This window comes from Diadema setosum, chromosome 1 (genome assembly GCF_964275005.1).
Source record: "Diadema setosum chromosome 1, eeDiaSeto1, whole genome shotgun sequence".
NCBI classification, from domain to species: domain Eukaryota; kingdom Metazoa; phylum Echinodermata; class Echinoidea; order Diadematoida; family Diadematidae; genus Diadema; species Diadema setosum.
In genome coordinates this window covers 46,076,383-46,100,360 of record NC_092685.1, presented here as the reverse complement: position 1 = coordinate 46,100,360, position 23,978 = coordinate 46,076,383, and the positions used below count along the sequence as shown (strand labels likewise).

Here is a 23,978-nt window from a genome sequence, read left to right as displayed (position 1 = left end):
TGTGAACCGACCAATGTTTTATGTCGACCATACAGGCTTGGAGTTGCAAAATTGCTTCTGACTGATTACCCCTCTTTACCAGAATATATACTTGTGTGTCATCAGCGTAAATCATACTATTTAGCTTGTGTGCACAGATAATGTCATATAGTGGGGCAATATAAAGGCTGAAGGCAACTGGGCCAAAAACTGATCCTTGCGGAACCCCGACAGAGGAGAACTTAGCATCTGGGGGGCGTTTCATCAACGAGTTCGTCGGAGATTTCACCGACAAATTTGCTATCAGCCAATCAGACCAAGGATTTCATTAGCTTTTAACAGTTGTCAGTGTAAATCCTTGCGTCTGATTGGCTGATAGCAAATTCGTCGGTGAAAACCTCCGACGAACTCGTTGATGAAACACCCCCCAGATTTACAATTGTCAGTTATAACCACTCTATGTGTCCTGTTCTCAAAATATGACGTTATGAGTTCAAGAGCCATACCACCGATACCATATCTATCATGCAGACGAGATAGATAGATATAATTATATATAATTATATATGCACATATTTGTTTCCAAAGTCAAAAGACAAATACATCACACACAGAGATTCCTTCACACAAATTTTTCGTGTTGGATTGTGCATTCCTCACAATTAGAATAATGCCGTATGAAAAACCTTTAACATGCATAACTATGGTACCCTAACATGTTTTGATGTTGCACACACTCTCTCTCTCTCTCTCCCCTTCTCTCTCCTCTCTCGACATATTTACAACTACTTTTCTTGATGACGGCACTATGTGTAAAGTCATTTGATATTTTCTGTGCTGTTTTCATTGGTGAATTACAACAATGTAGTTAAATGCCATCATTTGGACACTTGCTTGACGAAGGAAATATCTTCAGTTGCTTAGAGTTCATTTGAAAGAAATTCATGCTGTGCGGCACTGTCATTGGTGGCAATGAGTTTCCAGAAACAAAGACCACCTCACTCTCATAATCACCAACACTGACACACTCGAGTTGTGAAATGACTGGACATCATATACGACCTCCCCCAAAGAAGAACAAAAGGCAGGAACACAAATTTCAGTATAGAACTGTATCACCGGATTATTATTATTATTATAATTACTATCATCATATTCCAACATTAGCAGATTTCACATTAGAATTTAAAAAAAAAAAGAAGAAAAGACAGTGAAGAATGCTATATTTACAGTTTGTGCGGGTTTGTTTTTCTACCCTAACATAAATACCAAATTTGACTAATGTGAATACCATCTTGATTGCATGCACAGATTCACATCTCCACAAACTGAATACAAGGTAATTATGTAAAGAAAGTATACTCTGGAACTCATGGAACAAATATATCGCTTGAATTATGTATGACTAATGTGAATATGAAAGTGCTGACAATACACATATCAAAGGTGAACAGTGAATAATGAATACCGCAAAATATAGAATACTCCAGTAGAATGAAATTGGCTCATTCAAATTCATAGCAGTTATAAAGTGAGGTAATTCTGATTAATTTGATCCATCAACCTGCATTTACCAGTAAACACAGGTGACATTTCAAGCGTTGGCCAGTCGTGAATTCTAAAAATCGGATAAGCTCATTTGGAATGATAACGAAATCTATGAATAGGGTTTGACTTCTCTGCCAAAGGAAATGCAAGTTCAAATCACAATGCACAAAAAAGTATCACTGATATTTGAAATGTTTGAGCACCAGATTCGATGAATAAAGTTTGTCGTGTGGTGACCGAAGGTGTAGAAGTGGAAATTTTCGCAGTGTGGAAATTTTTGTGCGACAGAAAACAAGCACAAAAATTAACAAAAAACTTTATTATAATCATTTTTTTTTTGCTTGTTATTTCTGATATTACTTCATATTCTGATTCTGCGGATCAAAAACAAGCACAATTCCTATCACCAGGCCAAGTGCAAAAATGTCCACTTTTACAGTATTTCTAGCCCTAAAATGTACAATCCAAGTGAACAGTATTCTTCGAAAAAACATTTGGGATACTTGGGGTCATCTTGTTTCTAAAAATGATTAGGCATGAACTAATGCCAGTCTTATGTCTTGACCTTTCTCCCAATTCAATGAATACACTGTGAATACAACGGAATTTATACTGGTAGTTCTCCTAACTTTCGACTAAAAGTGCACAATATTGTTAAACAAGTATGCTTCTGATTCCATTTGCCCCAAGGAGGTCTTATCAAGCAAAATTTCATTTTCAATTTGATTTCTGTAAGCGATGTCAATAAATACACCCTATGTCGGAAGTCCTCTCTAGAATAACTGTACATCACATATAACAGTATATTGTGGCTCTCTTCAAATCTGCATACATATGACAAGTGTTGATAATGCCATCAAAATAAAAAAAAAAAAAAAAAAAACTCTTGCTTTTGGAACAAATTCATGTCTATCATTTATTTGATGATCACAGCCTTCCACACATTTTTTTTTCAATTCAAACATTTAGCTTCTTTTTATAAAACAGATAGGGCATAGGAGGAAATAAGAAAGATTGATTTCTCTCCTTTACTCATACAAGTATCATCACAACTCCTTAATCTACACAAATTAATCATACATGCAGCAATGCTATCAATACAAATAAATAAAAATCATATAAAAATAGCTATGGTTTTTCAGAATGTGTGATGTAAATCTACGTATGGGTGGAAACGGTTTTACAGGAGAATATGAACATGTCAAACCCAAAAAAAAGCAAAGAGGGAGGTCTCCCATCATAACTCCTATTCTCTATTTGTTTCTCCTATGCCCCAAAACATGAGTTGCATAGTTACAAAATATGGAACAAGATTCTATGTTGTTAGGTGTTGGATGCTAACAAATCATTAAAAAACAAACAAATCAGGAGAACACATATTTTTGCACATTATCATGAATTCGGAAATAGCACATAGACATTTGTGATCATAGATTTTTGTCCAAGAATGAATAAAAAAAAATAAAAAATCATAGTGGTGTATGTAAAGAATATGTTACATTAAAACTAAACTATTCCACGTAGACAACAGCACTTCGCATTTTTGCTCGGGCCTTCTATATCAAAGCATGTACCTTGAAATTTCACGGTACATGAAACTAATGATGAATAAATAAATCATACGTAACATACACATCCCAACTTCAGCAGAATCGTAAGAAAAATTTAGAATGGTAAATAGTCACAAAGCATAGTTAGAGTGCATAAACTTCATGGTGTGTATGATACAAAATGTACAAGTTCTGACACATGAATTACAAGGCAGCTACACGTTGCCCCCTTGCATTTTCTTTTTCAAAGATGATAACAAATATTGAATGATTGTACCACAAATTCAATCATTTTGAATATAAACAAGGTTTGTCCCGCAAAGATCAAACCAAAAAGTGCTACACCACTCTCTTCCATCACAAGAATGCCACAAATCCCAAGTATCAACAGCAGAGCTCAGTTCCATCTTGTAAATACTCCTTCCCTCTTCACAATTTCTTGACTCCAAAAATGACCTATGGTACATACACATCCTAAAGTAATATTAGCCAACACTCTTTTGTAATATCTTTTTTACTTATTTTTTCTTTTCTAATTCATGGCAAACATCCTTTGAAAATCATACCAATCCAAGCCTTCTCCACAAACTTCTGCCTGGGTGTGTTAAACCTAGTCACAGCCGACCTAAAAACAACAATGGATTCACATAGTATTCTTTGAAAAAGAGAAAAAATCTTACAAGTTTATCATTCCACACTTGGTCCACAAATCTCATTTAAATGATGATTGCCTGGAGTGCTGCAAATTCATTAACTGAAGTAATGGCAATGCAAACAGTCCATTCATTAATCAGCATGTGTTTGGCACTGTCTGTAATCCTTGTGAAACAAGAGGCCTAAAAATGAGACTCCATAACATGGACTTGTTGGAAAAGAGCAGGCGAGAGAGGGCAGCAAACTCATCACCACGCACCAGAAAGCATCTACAACTTGGGAGGGTAGGTCACTTCAGCACGGACAGTCCGGATTATTCAGCACACAGGTAACCATGTAGCACAGAGCATCCATGGGTCCGTACACGAATGGTTAGCAATGGTCAGATGTTTTGTGGTATCGGGCTTCGGTGTTCTCCTAGACCACACCAAGCTAGGAGCATCATCATCTGTAGAGAGGCTTCACACGAGGGCGACTCTAGATGCAAGAAAGGAGGACAAGCAACGCAGCCATGAACGTCTACTACCTGCACACGGCACATTCCTTACAGTATTCCCATATAAAGAAAAATTAACTTCCTATACCCACATCTCCTGGAACCTGCCTGGCCCTGCTTCAAGGAAATACTTAGATGGGTGCAACTGTTGTGCCTCTACCTCGACTACATGGGCAATTTTATGAAACTGGATGAAACTGGATGATGATCTCTACTTTTTTCTATAACAGCATCATTAGGGCAAGGTGTGCAGATAAAATCCCAATCTGTATCCAATATTTCTATTAAATGAATGAGCATTTGACTAACCTTTTTTCACAAAGCAGGGAGAACAATATTACCCTGAACATGTGTCAGTTAACAAGTCGAGGAAATGTGTACTTTTTATTTTTTAAATGAATTTTTGTAAAATTATGTGTTGTTTTTATATTTTTTAGTATTTTTTTTTTTGTAAATGCAAGTATGCTCCAGTATCAAATTCTACTATATCTGACTGATTATTACTTTTAAGTTATTCAACCAGGAATAACACTATGATTTACAACTTCATAGCAGAAAAGGTGAATTTTTGTCAGCTTTTTTAACACAATCAAAGGAAAACTGTGAGATGATGACACCATCAGCTCACTAATTTGCATATTCGTATCAACCGTTCAAGAGCTGCCAGGCAGAAATTAAGGAAATTTCACTATACATATCTTTCCTAATCTTTACCCAATTTTGATCAAATTTTCAGGGTTGAACTGATGAAAACCATATTCTTTCTTCTCAGACTAACATCTAGTGTGGTCTGGAATTGCCCTTTCACTAGGTGAATGATGTCCAGCGTGAAAAGCTACAGAAACACTCACTGCGAGAAGGTTCCTGGGTATGTAGCCTTCCTTCTCTCCAATCTTGGCCCACCACCATTCCTTCTCCTCCTCGTCACCCTTCCGCAAGATCTGCAGCTCGTCCCCGTCCCGGAAGCCTAGCTCGTCCTCCTTCTCGGCATTGTACGTGTAGACGGCGTACACCGGGTTCCCTTCAGTGCCCATCTTATTTTGCACTCCTGCAAGACGGACACAGACGTGGTGTGATAATGAGATTCGGCAAGGTATCAAGACATCATTCGACCGGAAAGATTCCTTGTTCAAGGAGGAACAGACATTATTCTAAAGAACTACATCTTTCTAGTGGAGGAAAAGGTTTTTATTGAATATGATATTGATAGTAATGATATGATCTTCTTTATCCACGGTAGCCTCTTCAGTGTTGACATTGCCCTACCAGAGGGCCCTGCTATTTTTATTACCCTAGCATTGCCAGGTACCCATTTATATACCTAGGTCGAGAGGGACATGGTGGGTGACGACATCTTGTCCAAGGATGCAAGCACTGGGCTAAATTCAAATTTGAGACATCTGATTGGGAGTTGGGAGTCTCATCCACTACGCCACGGCGCCTCCAATTCCAATATTACCTTCCCTCGCCCTTTCCTCTTCTATTTCTCTTCTTAAAGCTTTCTCTCATATCTCTCTCAATCTCTGCCTCCTTCCTAGTGCCACGACATTTGCTCCTGCAACAATTGCTCTGGTCTTATTTTCTCCAAGGAGTTAGGGTTAGGGTTAGGGTTGTGATAGGGTTTCAGGTTTAGTAGTTTTGAGGATTTGGATTAGGGTTAGGGTTATGCTTGTGGGTAGAATTTATGTTTGGCTTTGCAAGCTGATAATGCACAGGAGCATTTTTTTTTTTTGCAGGAGCAAATGTCATGGAACCCTCCTTCCTAGACCTCATCCCCTCCCCTCCCAAAGAGGTTCCCTGCTACCTACCAAAGAGATAGTCTGAGCAACCCTGGAAGCCTTCCTCATCCTCCTCACACTTCTGGGCGGGGGTCTCCCGGTCACTGATGGTGGTGGAGTAGAGGCAGGCGCCGTGCTCCACCAGGTTCCGCACCATGATGATGTTGTTGCAGGAGGCTGCACAGTGCAGAGGAGTCCTGGAGTCGATACAAAAACATGAAAAATAAAAATAAATTTCATTATACCACAGCTTTCAGGCACTGATGCTTCATGTAGAGTGCCCAGTTCTGGTGAGGAACTTCCCATGGCACCCCATTCCATGCAATAAGCACATAAAATACAAATTCATTACAGACAACAGATTATTGGACAGAGGTCTCTCATATTAGCAGATAGCATATAGCATAATCAGTGATCCTCCCTTCAACAGTGTATTTTCATCTGCATCTTATGAGGTCTGTTTTGTGATGTGTGCAGCATGTTGCAACTGTTCAGTGAAAAGCAGAGTAAACTGACAGCATGATTACAACACTGTGCAGTGTTAAAAGGTGGCAGAAGGCAACAGTTGCAAATTCAGAGTTTGCAATTTAAGATTCAAGAAAGTGTCTGTACGGTTGAAATCACATAGAATAAGCTGCTTATGTAAGTGCATTACTTAAAAGCTGTATCAACCTGTCGAAGACCAGTCCTGAGTATACTTGGGCAGGTGTCTACAGGAAATGCATGTCGTGGCAAAATCAGCTCGTAATCAATTAGCCAAGAACAAAGGTTTTCTTATCCTTCCAAATACATACCAGCCATCGCTGTCCGGAGAGTTAACGTCCACTCCGTACTGAATGAGGAAGTTGACAATCTCGTAGTGGTTGGCACAGATGGCATTGTGGAGGGCTGTGATTCCTTCGTCATTGGCACCACTTGGGTTGGACACCTGTGGTGTGGAGGTTAAGCAGGAAAAATATTGTTGCATATAGCTTCATAATTTGTGAGCATAAATGTGCCCCATGAATGAAATTAGCTTGGGTAAATACATTTGTAACTGATATGTCATTAAGAAAGGTCCAATTTATTATCTTCCCATTGACGTCAGTAAAATCTGGCTTGCCTACTGTCTAAGTATGCTTTAACACAAAAAAATGCTACATTTACGTATGATTTTGTATTATTTCACTGACCGAGATGCTAGCAGAATAATTTAACAACTCCTTTCACTGAAGTCAAAGATCACACTTCTGAGTAGATATCCAGCAAAATTTCTGTTTGTTGTTAAAGCTGTTTGAATGGTGCATTAGAGGGTTTTTCAAACAAAAGAGCACAGGCTGAGGTTCTTTGGCAAACATACAGTGGACCCCCTAGAAGAAAGAGATTGTCACTTCTAAGGAATCTTTGATATGCTAGTGTAATTAGGTGAAATGATCTAGAAGAAATAGCTGCAAAAGTCACAAACCTCGGGAATGATTTGACGAACAAGGCTGAACTCTCCCTCCAGAGAGGCATCCAGGAGAAGAGCCAGAGGATCGAAGCGAACCCTGATGCCTTTGCTCTTGCTCTTTGGGTTCTTCAGAATACCCTTGATCTTGGTCTGAGGCTTCTTGGTCTGGTCTAGGATGGGCGAGCGGGAATACTGCGAGAGAGCCTTCTGATACTGCTTGTGGCTGAGGATGGCATCATTGCGGTACTTGCTGCTGGGTTCTTCCGCACTTTTGTTGCTTTCTGGCGGTGCTGGCTCACTCTTCGAATCCTCAGGTGGAGTCACGTCCGGCTTTTGGTTGTCATCCACTTCTGGCGCGGCAACTGGGGTGAGAGTGACGCCCCCTTGACTCCCTTGGTCTGGCTGCTTCTGGTCTTGTTGGGGTTGCTGCTGTCCAGGTAGTGGGGCGGCTTCAGGAGGAGCTTGGGAATGCTCTGGCTGGAAAAAGGGAAGCTTCTTGCGCAGCTCCGCATTGAGGAAGGAGAAGTTTTCGTCCTTGCTCTCTGTGTAGGAGAGGCGCTTCTTGAGGGGGCGTGGCATGTTGTGGATCCTCTTGGGGTCCATGTAGCGCTGGAGAGTGAGCGTTGGAAATTTGACCGGACTAGCAGGTCTGTTCGGGGAAATAGGTGCGTCGTCACCCTCATCTCCTTGCATGTCGCTAATTGGGAAGAGACCAGAGGGCTGGAAGTTTGCTGGTCTGGATGGGTAGTAGGGAGGGTTTGAGAAGCCCTGCTCAAAGCTTGGTCGATTGTAGTTGCGGTCATGAGCATTTGGGGGAGGGGCATACATGCCAACAGTGGCTGCAGATCGTTGGTGATGCGGCCTGGTGGCATCCGTGCTGTCAGTGGATGGACCTGCAGGAACAGTAGAAGGTGACTCTGAACCACGGGAAGTTGCCTGGCTGTAAAAGGATTGATTGGGGTAGGGAGCACCAGCAACAGAAGAAGAAGGAGTTGTGCTAGGGCTGCCAAAACTAGTCAACCTCGTGTTCTCACTTCTGGCGGGTGGCGGTGGTGGTGCCTTCTTGCCTTGAGGGGAAGGAGGATGCCTCAAGGCACCCTGAGGCTGCTGGGGTGGAAGTGGTCCAGAATCAAGTTCTGAAGCCTCCCACACTGATGAAGAAGGCTGTCCACTTGGGCTGTACATCGGTGACCTGTCACCAGCAGGACGATTAAAGAGATAATTCCCACGGGGATCGTTTTGGGACATGGGTAAATTCCTCTGGACCTGCACCCGAAGGTCTTTGTTGATATTTGAGATTTGTCCATCTTGTCCAGGCAACATAGTAATGGGAGACCTGTTCTGTGCATCCCGATTCTGTGCTGGCCATCGATTGGCGATGCCCTGGCTGGGAGATCCAGCTCCTGGGCGATTACTTGAGGCCAAGTTACCACCTTGCCGCATGCTGGATGGCCCAGTGGAGCTGGGAACGCTGTCAAGACTAGAGTTCTCTGTCAGTGACGATGTCTCACTACCACTAGCGTCCATCTGAGACTGAGGAATGACCATCGGAGTGCCCTGTGGCCCTGTGACCGGAACTGACGATCCTGTGCGGGGCTTGAATCCTGGGTGCTGCAGCATGGAGGGTTTGGGGGCTGGGACAGGCTTGTTGGCCGGCACTGGCTTCTGGCGGAATGCATCACTACCATCACCATTCACAAGACGATTGGGTCGTGGCGCCACTGGGGGCCTCTGGCCTGGATACTGACCGCCATTGTCCATGTGGGGACTGTTGCGATCCAGTCCATGGTCACTGGCCCGCCTGGGACCAATGTTGCCGTTGGGCATGTTCCTCGTCATAGCGTTGTTGTTGCTGTTGTTTGAAGGAGATGACCTTTGGCTGCTGGGCACCGGTGACTGACGCTGCTGCTGCTGCAGCGTCCTCTTACGTCTTAACAGGTCCGTCAGCTCTTCAATGCGTTTGTCGACAAGGACCATCTCCCCATTGCGCTGAGCCAGGGCTTTCTTCTGGTTTTCGACCATGATGCTCTGCTGCTCATTCATCTTATTGCGATGCTGTGAAAAATGCAGTTAGTAAAAGACATCATTAGGAAGGCAGCCACACAGAAATATATACTTACACACAAAGACTCACATCAAATCATATCAAGGAACATAAGGCACAGAGAATAATGCAGTATACTCTTCAGAATTTAATGGCAAGCAAACTTATTTACTCTCACTCATTTTCTAAAAGATTATAAACAAAGCTAAGTTGTTTCTGCACTATCTAATCTATAAACTTGTTGATTTCATATCTTTTGTCCAAATCCAATTTTCACTTCTACAGTTTTAGCCCAATCTGATGATAGAGACAGTGACTGACTATACTAAAAATCAACATTTGACATATATCAACATTACAAGAAACTCTGCTCATGTCAACAGTATTTTCATCTCTTACGGAGAGCCTAATCTTTTCCATTAAATCTCTTTAATTTTATTATGATACTTGAGACAGATAAGCTTCAGTAAAACGGGAAGGCCATGGTAACACAGTTAGGATTAGAATTATGAGGTAAAATCTATTCATTGACAAGTATATTTCAGACATCTGTGCCAATTGGCGAGGAAAGTGCTCCATCATGAATGCCAATTAGTGAACAAAGCGCAGTACAGGGATATCTCACTGAGCAGTGAATGTTTGTGTACACAGAGATTTTTAGGTTTTTTCAGGGTTTGTGAACAGTTGCAATCAACTTTGTAAATAGTTGCATTCAAATTTGCAAACAGTTTTCATTACTGCAAACAGCTTTTCTTGTTGCAAAGAATTTTTTCAACACATTGAAAATACGGTCTCTGCAACCTGAAAAACTATTTGTGACAATTAAAACCGTTTGCAAATTTGATTGCACTGGTCTATAAACCCTGACAAAACCTGATAATTGCTGTGCTTGATTACATTCACAAATGTTCGTCACTCAGTGAGATAACCCCTCAGGATATACACATTTACGTGTATAAAACCAAGTCCTCACCAGCAATTCCTTGCGGAGCCGATCGAGCTCCTGGGAGGCGGCAGAAGACTGGAGGGAGCTGCCGTTGCCCCTCCGGAGGTTCTCCAACTGCTGGGTCAGATGGTCCACCTTGGCCACAGCCTTGGCCAGCTCCTGCTCCTTCTCCCTGAAGAGACCTCGCAGGTCGTCCAGCTCCGCTGCTGGAGAGAGCAGAGGACGGGGAAGAGAAACAGTCAGGATGCTTCTAGTACCTTGAGCTACTTGAGGGAACAACAGCAGGGCTACTAACAGCTACCCACCAAAATTACCAAGATTCAAAGAGCAATAATGACGATACCCGTGTGTAACATGCAACTTGATGGCATACACGATTCCTAAATCACGGAGATCTCTCTACTCCCTCATCCATCTTTATACCCCCTCATCCAGACATAAAGAAATACTGTAAAAGTGGAAATTTTCGCAGTGTTGAAATTTTCGTGCATTTCGCCCAACCAAAAACTAGCGCAAAATTAAAAGCACACGAATATTTTTACTTGCCATATGTTCCTGTGCGTGATGTCTTGATTCCGCGGAATTAAAAGCACACGAAACTCTTCTTACCCGGCCAAGCGCGAAAAATTAGTCGCGCGAAAATATCCACTTTTACAGTACCAAGGTTTTTCAGACAGACTCCTGGAGAATCAGGGAGACTTAGTTCTATTTTAGGCAAGTCGCAAGGGAGTACAGTAAAAGAATGTCTTCAGCGTGATGCCGTTTTAAAGAATTTTACAGAAGTAGGAAGGGTATGTGAGAAAGAATAGCTGAAAAATCCCATTCAAAATTGGCATGTGACATTTGTGTACAATGTTACTGACGCCTCTGCTGGCCAGTCAAGCTGCAAGGATATGTTTTAGTCCATATGGTTGGCGTGTTCGGAACTAGCTAATTGGAAGGGATTTCCACAAAAGAAACAGTTTGCCCTGATAAAAAAAAAGGGCTGGCCAGTAAATAACTGAAGGCCAGTAATCCTCCAAATCTGGCTTCAGTCCAGTCTCCTAAGCTAGGCCGTGGAGTGTGACATATTTCCATGGCAACCTGCACCGGATGCCGTTATGTGTCGGCATTACTCACTCTTCAACAGGCTTAGGAATCCAAACAGACACCACAGGTATTCCTCTGCTCACCATACAACATGGAGCTCTTTCCATGGGTGTGTACCACTTCTTCACACTACACTCCCACCATCCCTGCCCACTTGAATTTAAAGTGGTGTGCCATATGATGACATCAAGTTTATGTGACAGGTACACACAGTTCTGCCAGCTCCAGGATTACATTTGATTGAAAGCCATGCTCCAGCAGCACATGCACCTGTGTTTGCTTAATTCATTTACCACTTGCTATCATTGTTTTAGCTCCCATTTAGCACCGCTTATGTCACACCAGGCAACATTGTACTACATACATGGCTCTGAATACCAAATGGTTCCACATCCATTCTTCTTACACTGACACAAACACAAACAAAGCCCGGAGGGTTTAAAAACCACACCTACAAATGTTTTAAACACAAAAATAATATGAAATATATATGTCTCTCTATCTCGCAGTAAAAATTGGCTCTTAAACAAGATGGGGATTTGGCATTTTGGCTCTTCAGTAATAAAGCTCACTCAGTTATCTTTGCATTATCTAATTCTGTTAATCAAAGCATTGAATTTGGGTCTCAAAACAATTGCCTCTGTCCATGTATTCTAGTAAAATCCAATGTACGCTGCCATTACAGTATACCTTTCCGTGATGAAAATGTACAAACACATGTTTTAATTGCACAAAGGATTGAACCAATTAAGAGATGTTCTAGATCAATTGAGAGCAGGCTACAATTTAGATCATAAAGCATTTGCCTTTGTCTAAAAGTGAACAACTACACAGAGACCATATGCCTTCCTCCCACGGTTTATGAACAGCAAAACGAAATAGCACTGCACAAGTCAACTTGGTATATTCTACTGCTGAGTGTCCTCACACCTAGCTGATCCTAGAGGGATGGGGGACAAACACCAAGCCTGCAGCAGCAAGCAGTGGACGGCCAGAGAGGGTGTAGCGGTACTTACACAGGTTGGTGTTGGTCAGCTTGACCGTGTCCGCCTGCCCCTGCATGACACGCAGCCGCTGCAGTTTCATCTCTTGCTGCTCCACCTTCTCCCGCAGCCGTCTCAGCCGCTCGTTCTCTATGGCAACTTGCTGTATGTCACACAAAAGGGAGAGGGAAGAAAAAGAAACTTACAAATATGCACATTTAGGATAATAACGAAATAATCATTGCCGTAAGAATCATACGAGTCTATTCAATGAGCACACACACAAAAAAATAAATTAAAACTAGAAATGTCGCTACGGCGACTGATGCCTCCGCCATAATGCATGATTCTCCCAATAGGTGTATAGTACAATGTCTTGACAATGTGTGATGACAGTTTCACATAAGTGGCAAAATATCGAAATAACAGGTTTGTCAGAAATATCTTGAATGTTCACTTTCCACGAACTGGGTTTGCTATAATTGTCTATTAAAGAGTGCAGGTACACATATTTGGGGAATTGAAAATTTTTACTTGACTTCTGACCGACCTTATTATAAGTTTATGCATTGAGTATAATTTTCAAGGTATGAAGAAAGAGTGTAATTACAGTACAAAATATATTTTTTTTTCATTTAAACCTGACCTTTGACCCTTAACCTTTGACCTTTGACCTTCTGGCTGGAAATTTCCAAGAGAATCTCCATCAAGTAATACATATGTACATATTATATTAAACACTTTTAAAACTAATAATGCAATCATTGCATATACTAGTATACATGTATGAGGGAAATACAGTAGTAACATTTTGAGTTGACCTTGACCTTTGAACCCCTGACTATTGACCCATGACCCCTAAATTCCCTAGATAATCCCTGCCAGTCAGTACATGCATATGTACCATGTTCCATGAAGATACATTGAACCATTTGCGAGAAAAGTGATATTGCAACATTTTCACCTAACCTTTGACCTTTTGACCTTTGACCTTATGACATGAAACTCTCTCTGGAGAATCCTTACGCAGTAGTACATGTCTACACTAAGTTTCAAGAAAATAACTGCGGGCATTGCATAGATATGGGGGAAATAGCAACATTTTTAGCATTTGACCTTGACCTTTTGACCTTTGACCTCTTGTCAATGTCACTTGAATCTACTCAACTAATTGTCATATCATACATCATCCTTGGACCAAGTTTGGTGAAAGCTGCTTCATCCAGTTTTGAGTTATCACATAAACAGATAAATTTTAGGATTTGACCTTGATCTTTGACCTTTGACCTCTGTTCGATTTCACTGAAAAACTAATCAAGTAATTGTCCCATCATACATCATCCTCCAACAAAGTTTGGTGAAATTTGCTCCATACAGTCTTGAGTTATCGCGTAAACGGATACAATTTCATGATTTGACCTTGACCTTTGACCTTTGACCTTTAGCCGATTTCACCCAAAATCTTATCAAATCGTTGCCCCATCATACTTCATACTTGGACCAAGTTTGGTAAAATTCCAGTAAATATTACTCAAGTTATCGCGTAAACGAAAGCGGACGGACGTACGGACGTACGGACGTACGGACGTACAGACGTACGGACGTACGTACGGACGTACGTACGGACGGACGGACAACCCGAAAACATAATGCCTCCGGCACCACTTCGTGGCGGAGGCATAAAAATAATAACCACTCGGTACACAGGCCTGCCATACACTGACATATAATAAATTGTTGTTTTATGTCCAGTGAAATAGGTTAACTCTGGCATCCTGGTGTACATGGACAAGGTTGAATGTGTGTGTGTCTGTGTGTGTGTGTGTGTGTGTCTGTCTGTCTTTCTGTATGTCTGCTTTGTTAAATCATCAATATATGTGTAGGGAGGAAAGAAAAAAAAAATCAAGGAAGTATGAGGAACAACAGAAATGTAGCTATTGAGGTAAACAAACAAAGAGTATTATGCTTGTGATTTCAAAGCATTCAAGCAGGTTGGTTTGACGCATCTATTATCCTTGGAAGTTTGTTTGCTCATTTTTTTTTCAACAGTCTCACCTTGTATATCAGTGCAATTAAGAGAAAATAAAGGAATATTCAGTGCAACTATCTACAGACCAAAAACATGCATTCAACACCATTACGTTCAATGATAAGACATTTTTGCCTGTGATGCATGCTTTATAGTCCCAAGGCAGTTGCAAGCATTATTTCCGTAAGTAAAGCTGCATAAAGTTTGACTGAATGCTGTACTGCTCATTAGCTTCCATCAAAACTGCTGTATTACTGTACTCAAGGGACTGCTCAACCCATTTATTACTCTAGTTGTCTTTCAGTATATGCTAGTACGTTTCCATGTAATCAATATATGAAAAAACAAAACTGCTCCAAATCTTTCACATTTTGAACAACCTACATGTACCCTTTCACACAGGAAATCATACATAATGAATAAGACTACTAGATCAAGTGAATGCTACATTCCCCACTTTACCCCACCCCTCCGTATTGTTACTATTTAGGGATGCTGACCACAAGATGAATAATTCATGGGAAATCTAAAGGCATGAGTCATGCGGTCATGGCATTGCTTGGAAATGGCCCACACCTAATCCGGATGACCAAACTTAGCATTAAACAAACACTAAAATAGCATTAAACAAACACTAAAATAGTTTGAGAAGCAGAAGGGTGTTAGTTCCAGTGTTTGCATGGCATTACTGCCTGTACGATGTCCACAACATATGACATCATCTAAGCCATTAAGCTCAGAATTTTACTGATCGGCACAACATGAAGTAAGGGGTACAATGAAAAAAGAAATCCTTCAAAGCCACCTCTTGAATTTCATACTAATGGCAATTCTTTACAAAGTAAAATGTGACAAATTCACATAAACTTGCTGATTCCTTTGCCATCTCTATGATACCTACTTCTTCTTTATATCTTTAACCAGGGGCAATGACCAAATGACCAAAAGACTTGACTGTACACTGCAATCTACTCATAGTTTTTGCTTTCTATAATCTTACAGACAGTCAGCCAAGATTTGTCTAAAATAATGTCTGCCTGACATGTGCTTTGTTAATTATATCTGCTTTATTGTCTTTCCTGTGAAAATTATGTGGCAGATGGAATAGTCTGTTATATTCAAAAGGCAAAGAATAAGGTAATCTTCATCAAATTTTACCCATACAACACATACAATGAGGGCCAGAAAAGGAACCGGTATCAAACAAAGATTGATATGATGGCATAAATGAGGGTTCTTTCTCAATACCACTGTTACATGAAGTCCAAAGTCCCCCCCCCCCCCACATGCTTCATGTCTCAGAGCTTACCATCTCTGATCATATCTTATCTCTGTCTTTATTTCCCTCACACATGTTCCTTTTTCAGTCTTTCTTTCTTTCTATTTTTGACACCATAGAGTGCAGAGAAAAAATTACTACTGCACAACATCTGCAAATGCTGAGGTACAGTGTATTTAAGTGTCTTTAGTATCAGGCACGGTGGAGCACCCCAATTTGCATCTCATTATCGCCCCGTTCTATTTGAATTTCCAACGGGCATCCACGGCTGCCTGAAACTGTGTGCATGAAAAAGTCAAATCTTTACCTTCTCCTTGTGCCGCTATGTGTGCGCTAGTAAACTCAAACTTCCCACACTATCTAAGTTTTTAAAAACCTTCCTTTTGATGAAAAAATTATGAAATTTGCTGCACTAGAACTTGAGATATTAAAGCGCTTTGAAAATCCCCTCTCGCAAAACATGCTCTCTGTTTTTTTCCGACTGGACTATGGCCGGGCTCCAATGTGTCCGAAATTGGCAACATAAGTTCATCAGGCCTCAATCCATATATGGTGAAAGTTTTCGCTTGGTTCCACCTGTACTTTTTGAGAAATCAACTTGTTTCTACAGGGTTTGGAATAGAAAATTGTAGTCAGCGAAACAATTGAAAATGACGTCATTTCTTTTCCCGTAATATTGGGCATGCGTGGTACGAGAGATTCAGGATTTCGTGCTCATTGTTGGTTTGCATGTGACGCAGTCAATTTTGCTGAGTGTCGCGCGGCGGTGACTGCTGAGCTGCTGCTGCGCACGCTGCATGCAGCAATGCGTTGTGTGTGCTGTGACATGCAACGCTACAGTGACGCGATTATATATACATGGGACCGACCTGTACGCTTTGCGTTTGTGTCATCTTTGACATCACCTTCTGTTTTTTTCCGACACAACCATGGCCGGGAATACTACGGTATGAAATTTAAAATGCAAGCAGATAAATAAATTTCGGTGTACTTTGTTCGAATGGCGCTTTGGTTCCGCAATCACACTTCGTGAATTTTAGGATGATTTTCGAGGCATATTTTTGGTAATTTTGCTCGCCAGGTTTTCGCTAAAATTTCACATTTTATCATTGTCAAATCCTTTGATATGTTATATGTGCATATTCGGACATGTTTTCATATTCAAACTAACTCAATTTTAATCCGAAAATAGGATTCCTTAAATTGTTATTAGCTTGAGAAGTTGTTTACTTTTTCTCAACTACACAAGTACATGTTGTTTACTTTATGCAAATGAGGCTCGGCTGCCGATGGATTTCTGCGAGATAATTGGGGTGCTCCACCGCGCCTGGTATCACCTTGGGAATGTTATAACGCAGCACAGAAAAGTCTTGTCCCAAGGTTTTGTTGCCAGGATACATATATCTGCATATTTCTATGACACCACTTTACTGTAATTCTCCGCTCACAGTTAACATATATAGGAGGAAAGGCCTTTGTACAAGCAGGACAAATTACACCTCATTGTGCTGATAACAACCACGATTGCTAGAGGCAATCATCACACTATCTCGATGTCGGGGCTGTCAAAAAGAAAACAAAAAAGGGGGATGAAAAAAAGGGAGCTGGCTAGTCTTATGGTAATGCTATTTTGCCTGAATATTCTCCTCGCATTGCATTGAGACTGGAACAGCGGGCAGCACTGTTTGTGCAATTCTTGGATACACTGCGCATCACAGCTGGTTATCGCCTTTCACTGCCAGCTCGGTTCTCTCAAGACGTCAGCGGCCAATTTGATAAAATGCCTCTGTGCGCTGCTCCAGCACCACGAGTAATTCTCACCATCACCAGAATGCACACACCAAGTGCAGTGTGATAAAAGAGAAAATGCGGTAAAATCTCGCTGTGCACCATTTCTAAGATTTGATTGGCTCGCGTACAAGGAGTTAATTTGTACACTTGTGCACCTGCAATGGAGATTACTGCAAGGGCTGGTGCAAGGAGCAAGGACTTTCAATTGATTATGCACCCATAGAAATAAGTCAATTGAATGTATATATATGCAGACATCTGAATTCATTACACAGAGGCAGATGAAAATCATTCCATTCGTGCCAAAGAACCATGTCTATTCTGCAACCACACATCACACTACAGCTGCCTTACTCCCTCCCCCTCCCCATTAAAGACTAATATCCACTTAACTCCTACACTTTAAATTGATTACTTACGTCCACAATCCACTTATTTAAACCTCCTTCACTACACAAACATCTCACTGACATTCTGAACAGCACATGGATTATAGACATCCTAGTGTAGAGTATTTAAAGAAACATATCTCAATTTTCTTTGTTTTGGTCTTCATGGGAAGATTTACATCTGTATACTATGCATCTAGCGGTGCCCGGTATGCTTCATATGAAATCAAACCACTGAGTCATTACAGGAGGAAATTAGGAGGACGACTGTACATTTCTCATACCGTGATTTGAGCATTCACCTTATACTTCCCCATCTTTTTCCATTATGGTTGGTGCTTTTAAATTCTTTTCATTTTAAGGTAAAGAAGATGGTAAGCTGAGAAAGGGCAAAAGGGGGGGGGGGTGGATGGAGGAAAGAAAGTATCAACCCAGGATATGTGAGGTATGTTGGTTTACGCTGAACAAGAGTGCACATGCACTTTTCCCCCCAAAGGAAAGACACCCAGGACTATTCCCAGCTACATTTGCAAAACTTTCGAATAAAAAATTGATAGTTTCATTTCCCCCGGTTAGCCTCACAGGGTTTCTACCTTTACAAAGCCATATCTACAAAATATAATAGCAAACTGTCATAGCCAGGATGTTATATGATACAACCATTCATTTTTTTTCTTCTAGTGCTGACTCACAAAAAGTGATGTACTGTACTTCTGGTGAAAATACAAATCATTATTCTTGTAGTGAGGCTAGCATATTTCACCCTGATGCAAGTTGTTATATCATAACAAGATGAACTTCACAGGAAAAGGGAGTACAAATGAGCATGACCTATTTCAAAATCAGTCACAGTTAAAGTGCCCTTTATAACATTATATTCTGTGTGACCTACGAGTAAGCTCAATGTATCCCAGATGCTCAGGAGCTACCTTCATTTCAAAGCAATATCCTTTTCCACGAGTTGTACCATGTTTTCAAGTGCCATGTGAGATTTCCTTTTTACCAGAGATTTAAAAACAGGAGAGGCATGTAAACATGCAATCTTACAGCTATCTACAGTATGCTTGCATCAACAGAAATTAAAACCAGAAATCCTCTTGCATGACAAATATTCCGCATGCTGTAGACTAGGCTTCAGAGTCGCAGCCTTAAATTGAATATCCCCTGCTGGAAATTTGCCTTGAAGTGCTTCCAGGTAGAAATATGATTTGATATGAATGATTGAAATGCCACAACAAATGTCATATCAATCCCGATGCTTTTTGGGATAACCCTCAAAGAAGATAAACACATCAACTCTTTAAATTCTCTCCTTCCCCTCGGAAAAAAAAAAAAAAAAAAAGATAGCTAAGACAACTAGAAAATTAGCTCTTTGGCTATTCTCTATTGACATACAAGAATTGTGATCCATTCCGTCATAATGAATACATCCCCGTTCTCCTACAATTTTTTTTCATGAAATTGGTGATTTTTTTGAATAGTCGTATGGATCCTGGCTGCAGTCTACTGATAACATCCCTCCAAGCCACCTACACAGATTTTTCAATCAAATTACAATTATTACGGCTGTAAATGTCAAACAAGTCTCGACTGTGTCCCCTCTGGTGATGCACGTCTAGGAATCCACATATCTAATTAGCTTTTTGCGTCAAAATATTTTTGTTGACCTTACTTCTAGTGTGTGTGTGTGTGTGTGTGTGTTTTACTTCTTCTGTCTATTTTTCAGAGGAAGGTAACGTCTGATATTTGATAGATTTCAAACATTAAGTTAACCCATCTAATTAAGAGAATGGTCTGGTGTAGCGATAAAAACAAATGTCAGATCTAGTGATGATCAAATTTAAGTTCCTGTCTGGAAAGGGCCAAAATGTAGATCCTGAGAAACCAGGGAAACAATAAAACAGAAATAAATAATCAGACCAAAAGCAGATGCTGATAAATAGTGAGCTTTATGGCACTCACTAAGGATCACTAGGATATTCATACAAAAAGAGACTACTCTGAAGAAACACTTAAACATTGTCACATGATGATTTTTTTTTTTTTCTATAGATGCTGAGCCTCTTTGCAGGGTTTGAAGGGATTACTACACCACCTGACCACAATTAACCAATAAATCCCCTCAATTTGCAAACCAGTCAGTCTGTCTCATCCGATTCTCCATCGCTCAGAGCTTAGGAAGAAAAGGAAGGACTGATCGGAATCCAATCAGTTAAATAGACACAAGGAATTCTTATCAACGCAACCTAAAATCTTTCCTGATCAGAGAAGAACATGGTGTATCTCCCTCACTATTCAGTAATTGTACAAACTCTCTCCGCCTGCACACACAATTCTATACATATGTCCTTCTTCAAAGAAATTTAAAAAAAAAGAACAGAATTGCTGTGGCTATCTGTCTCTCATGTGGAGGAACCCAAGGACAAGGAGAATATTTTCAATATCACAGAGCACTTTCATTGCTATAGGAACCTACAACCTCACCTTTCTTGCTCAAAAATTTAAAGTTTCTTTGTATTTTTTTTTAAACCTTGATACAATAAAAAATCTCACTGGTCCTAAAAGGAGTTTGTTATACCAAGATGATCACTGTACAACTGCATGTGCTGAAAGTTTTTATCATGAAATTCAATATCATGAATATGGCTGAATCAGAAACTTACAATGTCATGCAAATTTTTAAACATTGCAAGTACCTGCGTAAAGACCAGTTTGCAAGTGATTGAATTCACAGTCGATAACAACAGTGAGGGGAAGGGAAATAAGTATTTTCCCTTTTCAGGAAAAAAATTAGTGATTTCCAACCTTTGACCACGATATACAGTGAATTTGTGCCACTGAACGCAATATTTTCCCAAGTTATCAACTTTGCAATTATATAAGTTCACTTGCCAAATCTGCAAAATAACAACACTATGAAATATAGTGCATGTACAATAATTCAGTGAATTATATTCAAGAACTTTCCATGTGTCAGGCCAGATGACCATTTGACGTTGTAGCTTTGACCCGTACACATGTGGACACCAGACTACAGTAAACCCCCCAGGTTATTTTGCAGCACATGTGACTGCTAAGAAGAATGAACTCTTCTTTTTGGAGTCAACAATTACAGACCACACATGACCCAAGTTTGGAGTAACTTATAAAAGTTATCATCATGCGCCATGGTATAGATCCACATGATTATCAAAGCATGATGTCCCAGGCACTTGTGTGCATGTTGATGAAGTAGAGATGAAGAACTTTCTACCCAAAACTCTGTGTCAATCAATGACTCCCTTACCGATAGCCAATGCAATAAAATCTGAGCATTCGGATAGACTGGAGTTGATAGAGCAGTGACAGAACCCAGTGCTGTTTTGAATAATCTCGGCCACATGTGTCGACCCTCAGCCCCCCTCTTGTGCTCAAATCAGTGCTTTTGTTAATTATCTCACAAGAAGTCACAATTTTTCTCTCGTTTATTCAAAGAAAATCCACTGATAAGCGGGAGCGAGGTCACAAAATTTTCCAAACTCTTGATCGATTTGAGAGAAAGACGACTTGGTTCATCTTAAAATGCTTGATTCCAGCCAGCCTGCCAGATTATGGTGATTGAGCAACTTCCAGTGAACTCCAGACATGGAAAATTCAACCTTTGACCCCCAAACGTAACTCACCTGGTGCTTCACTTCTTGTTGTTTGAGGAACTTGAGCCTCTGTTGCTTAGCAACCAGCATCTGTTGTTGCATCTCAATTTGTTGCTGCTGTCGGGAAGCCATGTCTCTGAGTTCGTTCAGGTTGAGCTCACTCCCACCCTATCATACGAAAAAAAGAGAAATAAATACATTATCATTTTTCCCTGTAATTTCAAACATGTTCTGCATCACTGCATAAGTACAAATATTAATACAATCAGTTCTCCATACTTGGTGGGGTAAAATATAAATTCAATGAGTTTCAAATTTCCCTGACTTCTGACAAGTTTATGCTAGAGATAATCTTAAATTCATGTCATCAAATACTATATACACTCCACTCACACATTTTTATTGTACTCCATCATGCAAAATATGATATTTTGACACCTTAAGTAACAAGGCATGCAGAAGAATACAATTTTGTATGTTTATGTACCTCCATATGAAGAGAAGGAAAACAAAGATCATGGGGGCAATAAACTTCTTCTCCGAAATATAGAAACAATCATGAACTCATCTCAAGTACGAAAAAGAAATATAAGTCTCTGACAGAACCTTCTACACTTTCTTCAATTAAATCAATTTCATGAAGTGTTTGTTAATCATGTAGTACAATGACAGCCAGCTACATTGCTATACTGTAGATAATGAGTATATTTCAGTGTGTACATGATCAAGAAGCTCACACACATTCACACTCACACATAAACAGAATATAAAGTCAAAGCTATACTGATCAGCCACAACAAGACCACAGATATACACGATAATAGGCACATATCTATATGATTCTCTTATCTACCTTATCCAGGGTAATCCCTCAAGACAACAACAAGGCTTGTATGTACAGCCCAGAATGCGACAGAATCAAACAAGGACTACAATTTCAAACTCATCTTGACCCCGCTTTCACACAGGCCATGTATGTCCAAGCAAGGAGTTTGAAGCTCCTTGGTCCAAGAGAGCCTGGATGAGCGAAGGATGATACTCACCATCCAGAGTAGCCAGGTCAGTTGACTTCCCCTCCAAACCAACACTTTGCGCCATCGACCAGACAAGGGTGTGGGGCAACAGAAAACTGAACACTTCACTTATTCCTGAAGCAGCAGCAGCCAAAGCAGTGATACAAGAGAGGTGCTCTGGGGTGAAACAGAAGAACTGTCAGGACTCTAAGTAAACAGTCTGACAGCTGACACAAAATGACCCTCTGCAACCCTCACAAGAGGGAGGGGGGGGGGGTGGTGAGGAGGTTTGTGTATCTCCAACAAGAGAGGGACCAACTGAGCTCAAGCCTCCGGCGATGGTTCCCCCCCCCCCCATGCCATCCGGACTCCTGCGGCAGGTATGGGGTTAAGGAAATGACGGAAAGGGGAGAAGCACTGAAAAGTTATTGTCATGTCCTGCCCCTGCATCTCGTTGTCATGTCAACGCAGTGAGAGAAGCCTCCTGCAGAGTTCAGGGCGAGAAAGGTGTTCAATTTCTCAGGAAAGATGATGTTGTGTGCGCACAAACACAAACACACAAGGGGGGGGGGTTGTTGATGAGGTAACTCTCACCTTCCTTAATCTACAACTCATTTGTCATGAAAACACAAATATTCTATCTGCCCCTGTATCAAAAAACACTCTCCAGTGATGGAGAACACATCATCAACAAGCGCCCTAAAACCTAACCGGGATCAGAAACCACCAGAAACATCAACATATCCACCATCTATGTACACCAAGTCATGACTTTCCAGCTTACCACATGCATTGTAGGAGCAGCCATACTCCTGGCTGAAGTCAGGCCTTGCATAGCGACTCAATTTTTTCCTCCAGTTATCGATGCAACGTCTAGACTGGGGGACACACCGGCAAGAGAATGAAATGGAGGCAGAGCTCCAACCTGGCAGCGAGCCACTGCCACTGCTCACTCAACTGCCTGAGAGAAACCCCTCTATTGTTCTCTAAGAGGAAACAGGAAGGAGGAAGGGAGGGAAACAGCGCACTCCCCCGGATTTCATCCACAACATCACACAGAATGGAGGGATTGGGACTGAATGGAGGGGGGGGGGGGGGAAGATGGAATGAATAGAGAGAGTAATGCTTAGAAATATGAGGAAGGCTACCAGTTGCGGGAGAAAGCAGCAACTAGAAATCCTTTCCTAGCGATTGATAAGGTCAAGGTACAGAACAAATGGCACATTGATCAGGTTGAGAAGGAGAGGAGAGGAGGAGAGAGAGATTCTCTGAGATTGGTTTGTGTCGGTCAGAGAGTGGTAAGACGCTGGCTAACGTAATGCAGTAATTCAATCTGGTGCTACACACAC

The 23,978-nt window shown here is 40.9% G+C and overlaps 1 protein-coding gene across 1 annotated transcript in view; it reads right to left on the bottom strand.

Moving 5' to 3' along the window:
- Positions 1 to 2,050: 2,050 nt before the first annotated feature.
- Positions 2,051 to 23,978, bottom strand: part of LOC140236459 (apoptosis-stimulating of p53 protein 1-like) — a 54,934-nt gene continuing 33,006 nt past the window's right edge. Inside the window, exons 5-12 of the mRNA XM_072316387.1 lie at positions 21,647 to 21,784; positions 12,530 to 12,659; positions 10,452 to 10,630; positions 7,450 to 9,489; positions 6,800 to 6,933; positions 6,036 to 6,202; positions 5,079 to 5,275; positions 2,051 to 4,208 (exon numbers count right to left, since the gene is read on the bottom strand). Of these exons, the coding sequence (XP_072172488.1) occupies positions 4,176 to 4,208; positions 5,079 to 5,275; positions 6,036 to 6,202; positions 6,800 to 6,933; positions 7,450 to 9,489; positions 10,452 to 10,630; positions 12,530 to 12,659; positions 21,647 to 21,784 (3,018 nt within the window). The 3' untranslated portion in view covers positions 2,051 to 4,175. The remainder of the gene's footprint in view (positions 4,209 to 5,078; positions 5,276 to 6,035; positions 6,203 to 6,799; positions 6,934 to 7,449; positions 9,490 to 10,451; positions 10,631 to 12,529; positions 12,660 to 21,646; positions 21,785 to 23,978) is intronic.